Here is a 7,516-nt window from a genome sequence, read left to right on the forward strand (position 1 = left end):
TGACGCCGTTGCCTCTAGGTATTAGAGCCATCCTGCACAAGGAGCCCAGCAACCACTCTGCTTTTGGGGACACTGACACAGCAGGGGGCAAGTTCTGAGCATCAGCTGCCAAAGCTCCTCCCCAGTCTCCCGACGCCGTGCGCTGTACGTGTGAGTGCCATCCTGCCCAAGGAGCCCAGCAACCCCTCTGTTTCTGGGACACAGATACACCAGGGGGCAAGCTCTGCGCAACTTCAAGAACCAAAGCACCAACCCAGGTCCTCTACGCTGTTGCCTCTAGGTATTAGAGCCAGCCTGCACAAGGAGCCCAGCGATGCCTCTACCACTGGGACAGAGATGGACCAGGAGGCCAGCTCTGCTCAACATCAACCACCGAAGCTCCTATTCAGGCCCTCGACGCCATTGCCAAAGGTAGTAGAGTAAGTCCGCCCAAGGAGCAGAAAATGCCAAAGTTCAAACCTTTGTACGTGGAGCGGGGCCCTTATCCTATTACAGCCAGAACGCCCAAGGAGCCCACCAACACCTCTGTGTCTGGGACCCTGACAGACCAAGGGGCCGGCTCTATCAATCGCCAAAAGCCAAAGCTAAAACCCAGGCTCTCGACGCCGCAGCCCAGTCCACGGTGAGCCGAGCTTTGATTGCCCGGAGCTGCAAGAACGCCATCAGAGGTGGCAAAACAGGTGCGTGATCCACATCCCTGTTCCTTTGGGGGCTCAAGCCTTGGAGGCAAGTAGTTCTGGGGACAGCGGGGCCTCTCCAACGAGATCTCAGTTTTGAGCCGGGGGTTGGCTCGATCCAAGCAGAACCTTGGGCTCCTCCATGGCTAGCCTCAAGTCCCTCCAGTTCCCTTCTGTTGCCACGCAGACACACCTCCACGTCACACCCACGTCCCATTTGGAAAAGGACCGTGCCATCCTTCTTTATTTATAGGAGCGTGAAAATACAGTGTTCTCGTTACAATGTCTGCCCCATTTGTACTCGTATCTGCACACCTCCAAGCTCCCGCATCGGATTCCCGCTTACAAGTACAATCAAGTTTTCCTTGGCGGCCTGTCATATTACGAGCTGACCAGAAATGTTTAAAGAACACTCACCTCCCGCTCTCATCCTGCCATCTCCAGCGGTAGACCCTTACCACGTGCTGTTCCTTAGTGGTGTTATCACGCTGACGGCTCAAGATCTGAGCGTCAGATTGTCCCCCTGCTTGTGCTCTTGCCACGGTTTCACAGCCAGATCCCAAAAATGGTGCGAATGGTGCTAAGCTGAGGCAGGGGAGGTTTAGGCTGGACATCAGGAAGAGGTTCTTCACCGAGAGGGTGGTCACACACTGGAACAGGCTCCCCAGGGACACAGTCACTGCACCAAGCCTGTTTGAATTTAAGAAGCCATTGCACTGTGCACTTAGTCACAGGGTCTACATTTTTGGGTAGACCTGTGCGGTGCCAGGTGCGGAGTTGGACTTGATGATCCTTATGGGTCCCTTCCAACTTGGGACATTCTGTGATTCCATTTCCATTATCCTTTTCTGATTTCTACAATCCTATCATTCTAATTTCTACAATTCTACAATTCCAGTTTCTACAATTCTTACGATTCTACGATTTCTACAATTACCTGTGATACGTTGATGTCCTCCCCCCAGCACAGAGGTGCTTGGGCAGGCAGCAGCCTGTTGGTGCCGGCGTCACCGTGGGCAACAGCCAGCACTGCCCACGTCACTGTGATGTCACAATGCAATGACACATACGTCACAGTGGCAGGACCATATAAAAGGGGCTGCGCGACGGGTCCTGCACCAGAGGTACCGAGACGTTCGGGCAGGATGAGCTCAAAGATGGCTGATGCCAGCAAGGAGCAAGCTGCTCACACGAGGCGTACCACATTAGACTGTTGGGAGAGCAGTGCGATGGAGCACGTCCCCGCGATACGAGGCGTCACTGACCAAGGTGCGAGCACCCCCAGCACTACAGGAGCGTGGCTGACCCCCGTCTGGGGCTTTCTGTGGGGAGGACCTGGCTCCATGGTCAACTCGGGGGGGGGGGGTCTCCGTTTGGGGACGGAGATGTGACGGCTTTTTTCCTCTGCCACCAAAACGCGGGGGTGGGGGTGCTGGAAGGCTGGCAGCCACCAGAAGCAGCACGGGACCTGATTTTCTTTGCCTTCCAGAGCGATCATCTGTCTGGGATGCAGTGTCGGCCTACATCCGGGAGCACCTCCAGCAGCGCCAGGTGGGTTGGCCCCTACGTCGCCCTTGTTCCCCACCCCAAAAGCAGGAAACTCACCCCAAAAGGCCCCACCAAGAGACCAATAGGTATCGCACAAGTGCGGTGTTGCTTCTGGTAGGCGGTGTGGTATCTCAGGGCTGACCCCAGTCGCTGGAAGCCCCTGGGTCCCCTCAGCCTGGCTCCCAACAGCGGGAAGGGCAGAGCAGGGCCCGAAGCACCGTTCCCGGATGGGACCACCTCCGGCTGATCCTTAACCTTCGGCCCTTCCGTTCTCTGCCACTTGCAGGGCGTCCGAATTCCCACTCTTGGCTGCTTTGACGTCGTTTCCAAACGGGTCGAGGATGGGAACAAGTCCCTGACGGTGCAGTGGCCCACGTTCCGCCTGGCCAGGAACCTCATCGTCGCCCACAACCTCACAGCCAACAAGGAGTACCTGCCAGGTAAGAGGGTGCAGGAATCCCTTGCTGCATGGATCTCAGGTGCTTCTCAGAAGCAAAGCGTTGCCTGCACAGAGCAGGTCCCAGACCGAAGCCTTTCTGGGTGACGACTGCTATGAGCAGCACTGGGGAACGCGGGGAAGGGCCGCTGGTGACCGACTCCATCCCTCTCGTGTCGTTTTCCAGGCCATAAGGAGCTGGAGCCCCTCCAATACCCTGAGGTGGCTGCAGCTGCCTCCGTGTCCTGGAAGACGGTGGAGAGCTGCATCCGAAGCACCACATCCCTCATCTCTCACAGCCTGGGGAGGGGGGAGAACATCGCCCTCGTCCTGAGGGATGTAGGGGTGCTCGTCATCGAAGGCACGAGAGTGGAAATCAAGTTCTATTATGACTTCTTGGAGAGCCTGTCAGAACAGGGGAGCCTTCAGAAGGTTCTTTTCAAGGTGAGGGTTTTGTTTTCCCCACGGCCTGGGCAGCCTCACACGGGGGCAGCAGCAATGCTTGCCCTTGGCCCAGCAAGACCTCTTGGGTTGGAGCTCTTGGCCAGCCTCTTGGGGTGGCCAAGAGCTGCGGTCCTGCCGGCTCCCGCTGCCCTGGGCTCCTCCAGGACCTAGTGGAGGCCAGGCAGAGGACATTTGCCATCTCCTTGCTCCTCCCCTGCAGGTCCCCCAGCTGATGGACATGGTGGTGTCCCGGGTGTCAGCCGTGGCCTCCCTGACCTTCTCTGGCCGTGTCATCGTCTTCCCCGAGTGAGTATGTTTGCGGCTGTGGCCGCTGCTCGGGCTCGGTAGTGTTTGCTCCTTGCCAAATGTCTCCGCGAGCGGGTGAGCGTGGGGAGTGGTGGTGCCCTGGGTCACGCCGATCTCTTCTTTTGCCAGCTTTAAAATGGACAAAGCGCCCCAGCTATCACCCGGGGAGCGTCTCAAGGCCCGCAGGGATGACAGGCAGGAGAAGGAACGGGCTGTGTTGTCTTCCAGCCAAGGTGAGAGATACAACGCGGCTGCTGGCTCCTTGTGTGCCACAGCTTCATGCCAGCTCGGCACAGCCTCTTGTCTCCGGGCCTCCAAAATGGAGCCCCTGCGTGTGACGTGCCCAAGGTGCCCAGCCCTGGGTGCTGCAGGAGGTCGGGGATCCGAAAAAAAACTAAAATTGGCTGTACCCAGCTCCTCTCTCCCAGAACTTGGCCCCCAAACCACGTCACGGCCTAAGATTGAGCCGGCTGAGGCTGGTGCCAAGGAGGGCCGAGGCCCCTGGAGATGGAGGCTGGGAGGGGAGCACAGCACCCCTGGGACAGCACAGGAGGAGGCCTCAGCACCCGGCGTGTCCCGGGTACAGCAGAGACATGGAAATGTTCTTCTGACATCTCTCCTTGCCAATTCCAGAGAAACAGCCTGAACTGCCACCCTTCCCGGGCACCTTGGACATCATTTATCAAGAAAAAGTGCAGCCCTGGAAAAGGAAGGCCCAGCAGAAGAAGGAGCCTTCGTTGAGGTGAGGCTGGAGGCCCCGGGAGGGGGGGAGGAGGCTGCCAGGAGCCCCCCACTTCTCGGGGCTGGCCCCTCTGTTTGGGGTCTGCAGCCACGGGCGCTGCATGGGGGGGTACAAGATGGGGCCCCAAAGATGTCGTGCAGTTGGATGAATTCTTTTGGCTTTGTCCTTTCGGCAGGCTGCCGGTGATGCCCAAGCTGCCTCCTGCCATAACGGAGCATTTGCGCAACCAGCTGCAGAAAGGAACTGTGCCCAAAACAGAGCCCAGGAGCAAATCCAAACAAGAGCCCAAAACAGCACCCAAAGAGCAGGTGCAAGACCAAGGCCGGGCAAAGGCTGAAAAATCTGGAAAACATCAGAAGAGCAAGGGCCAAAAAGCAGCAAAAGCCCCTCCTGAAGTCAGGACAGTACCCATCCTGGAAGCCCTGCCTGTGACGGAGCGAGTGAAGCGCCCCGAATCTCAGAAAGCCCCAGGCCCGCTAGAAACACCCATCGTGTCCATACTGTCCCTGTCGAGCTCGGAGGGCAGCATGATTCAGGAGCCCAGCGACGACAGTGGCAGATTCCAGCGAGGGAGCTCCAGCTCCCAAAGACTGCCAAAGTTACGGACTGTGAGGTTCTGGTCTGTGCTTCCAGACCGCCCAAAGATGGAGGCATCCAATTGCAAGCCCTCTACTTCTGGCACAGTGACACACCAGGGGGCAAGTTCCGAGCATCAACTGCCAAAGCTCGTACCCAGGCCCCCTACGGCCTATAGATATTAGAGCCATCCCAAGCACTTGTACTACTGGTACACAGACTGACCAGGAGGCCAGGTCTACACAACTGGAAATGCCAAAGCTTGAACCAAATCTTCCGACGCCATGCACTGTACGCGTGAGTGCCAGCCTGCTGAAGGAACCCAGCGAGCCCTCTACTTCTGGCACACAGAAGGACCAGGGGGCCAGCTCTGCGCAATTTCAAAAACCAAAGCTCCTACCCAGGCCCTCTACGCCGTTGCCTGTAGGTAAGAAAGCCAGCCTGCTGAAGGAGCCCAGCGACCCCTCTACTTCTGGGAAAGACACGGACCAGGGGGCCAGCTCTGTGCAACTAGAACAACCAGAGCTCAAACCCAGGCTCTCAATGCCGCTGCCTGTAGCTAGTAGAGCAAGCCTGCCCAAGGAGTCCAGCGACCCCTCTACTTCTCAGACACAGACAGACCAGGGGGCCGGTTCTGAGCATCTGCAACCACCAAAGCTCCAATTCGGGTCCTCTACGCCGTTGCCTATAGGTAGTAGACCCAGTTTGCCCAAGAAGCGCAAAATGTCGCATGTCAAACCTCTGTACGTGGAGCGGGGCCCTTATCCTATTACAGCCAGACCGCCCAAGGAGCCCACCAACACCTCTGTGTCTGGGACCCTGACAGACCAAGGGGCCGGCTCTATCAATCGCCAAAAGCCAAAGCTCAAACCCAGGCTCCCGACGCCGCGGCCCCGTCCACGGTGAGCCGAACTTTGACTGCCCGGAGCTGCAAGAACGCCGTCAGAGGTGGCAAAACAGGTGCGTGATCCACATCCCTGTTCCTTTGGGGGCTCAAGCCTTGGAGGCAAGTAGTTCTGGGGACAGCGGGGCCTCTCCAACGAGATCTCAGTTTTGAGCCGGGGGTTGGCTCGGTCCAAGCAGAACCTTGGGCTCCTCCATGGCTAGCCTCAAGTCCCTCCAGTTCCCTTCTGTTGCCACGCAGACACACCAGGCACACACATGCAGACACATGTTATTTGGCAGCATTTAGAAGGCCTAACAAAGCAGGAGGCTGCTCTTGGCCCGAGAGGAGAGCGTGTGTTTGCAGCTGGGTGCTGGTTTCCAGGCCGGGTGGGAAGAGAGGGGCTTTGTGGCTGGGCCTGGCAGAGCTGAACCCTGCTGCTGGCCAGGTCTGGGGATGGGGTGAGCAGAGGGAGGGAAACGGCGGGACCTGAAGCCATCCACGGGGTCCGCGTGTGGGCAAAGAGCCCCAAAAACCTGTAGCAGTTTTTGCTCAGAGTCTCACTCCCTTCACAGAAATCCATCTGACAGCAGACTACGAGATACTGGAGGAAAACGCAACGACCTCTTGCCAGAGACGACCAACTCCTCGTCTGTCCACGACGTAGTCTAAACACCATGAGCATGAAGATTTTCCAGCCGTGGCACTGCAATCAGCCCAAACTTGCGCTGGGAGAGGGACCATCACAGGGATGATTCCAGCTGAGGGACCTTCTCCACGGCCTCCATGGCCAGGAACCTCCCCTTGCTGGGACAAGAGCTGGGAAGCTGCCCTCAGAGCAACGTGGAGAAAACCTGCACATCCCTGGAGGGGAAAGGAGAGGATGCGACGGCAGCTGGGGAGAAAAAGAGAGCACCATTTCCATCCTGCTGGGCTGCGCTTTCACAACGGAACCTGCCAATTAAAATGATTTTTCAAAGTGCTTCTGCTTGTAAAGTAAAATTCCGTACAGCAGTTGCGGCACTTAAGACTCACTTGGGTTTGAGGGGGATTCTATTGCTCGAGAATTTCAACTTTTGATGGCTAGCCTTGTTTGGGTAAATGCTCATCGGTGGCTTTTGATGGCAAATTGCAGGCTTTGATGGTCGGCTTAGTCCAAGTACTGAATGCTTCTGCCCCTGAGCCCCGCGTCTGAAACTCCCAGCACAGCAAAGAATCAGCTACTGTTTGCTGCTAACCCTCTAACCTTGCTTAGCTTTCCGTCTTCCCTTGACATTTCTCTCTGTCTTTTGTTCCCGGACCTGGTCGCTCACGCCATGCGTGCCAGCGGCTTTCTTAATGCTCCCCCTGAGGCCTACTGTCATCATTTTGCCTCGACTCCCCCCAGATCCTCATCCCAGTGGCGGAAGGCTCTCTCAAGCACCTCTGGGTGCAGGGGAGGAGGAGAAGCAGCTGGTGGAGGAGCTCTGTTTCTCCCCCCTCAGTTCTCCTGGAAAAGCTCTTCCACAACGGCAGCCGGGGTGCCAGGAGGAGCTGTGCTGCAGCACCAACCACTCCTGAAGCAGCTCGCAGCCCTCCATATGCTGCCAGTATCTCTTGTTTGGGGGATTGGTTTCAGATGCTCTTCATCCCAGACTCCCAAATCCTTGGGGTTGACCCCAAATCTCCCCTGGAGCTTTCTGCCAGAGGCTCCAGGTGGGGCCATTCTCCCTGCCTCTGCTGTAAAGCAGACTTTTGACTTTTTTAAACCTTTGGTCCTACCTGAAGTAGCCCAAGGGCTACTGTGTGAATGGTGTCCTGCTTAATTCGCTCAAAGGATTCTCGTTGCTCAGGTTCCTGGTTGGAATTGTTCTGCTGGGTCACTTGGTAGAGAGGGCTATGAATCACACCACAATTTAGATCAG

At 57.1% G+C, this 7,516-nt stretch overlaps 1 protein-coding gene and 1 long non-coding RNA gene across 2 annotated transcripts; both read left to right on the forward strand.

The window, feature by feature from the left end:
* Window positions 1–1,834: 1,834 nt before the first annotated feature.
* Window positions 1,835–3,876, forward strand: LOC137846626 (coiled-coil domain-containing protein 81-like). Its single transcript, XM_068664621.1, has 7 exons — window positions 1,835–1,946; window positions 2,167–2,228; window positions 2,512–2,665; window positions 2,849–3,105; window positions 3,326–3,411; window positions 3,541–3,644; window positions 3,872–3,876. Exons 1-7 carry the CDS (start codon window positions 1,835–1,837, stop codon window positions 3,874–3,876), a joined length of 780 nt encoding a protein of 259 aa, XP_068520722.1.
* Window positions 3,877–4,023: 147 nt separating this feature from the next.
* Window positions 4,024–6,594, forward strand: LOC137846650 (uncharacterized). Its single transcript, XR_011090591.1, has 3 exons — window positions 4,024–4,153; window positions 4,329–5,689; window positions 6,188–6,594. It is a non-coding gene; the product is annotated as an uncharacterized lncRNA (long non-coding RNA).
* The last annotated feature ends 922 nt before the right edge of the window (window positions 6,595–7,516 follow it).

This window comes from Anas acuta, chromosome 35, assembly GCF_963932015.1.
Source record: "Anas acuta chromosome 35, bAnaAcu1.1, whole genome shotgun sequence".
Lineage (NCBI taxonomy): Eukaryota > Metazoa > Chordata > Aves > Anseriformes > Anatidae > Anas > Anas acuta.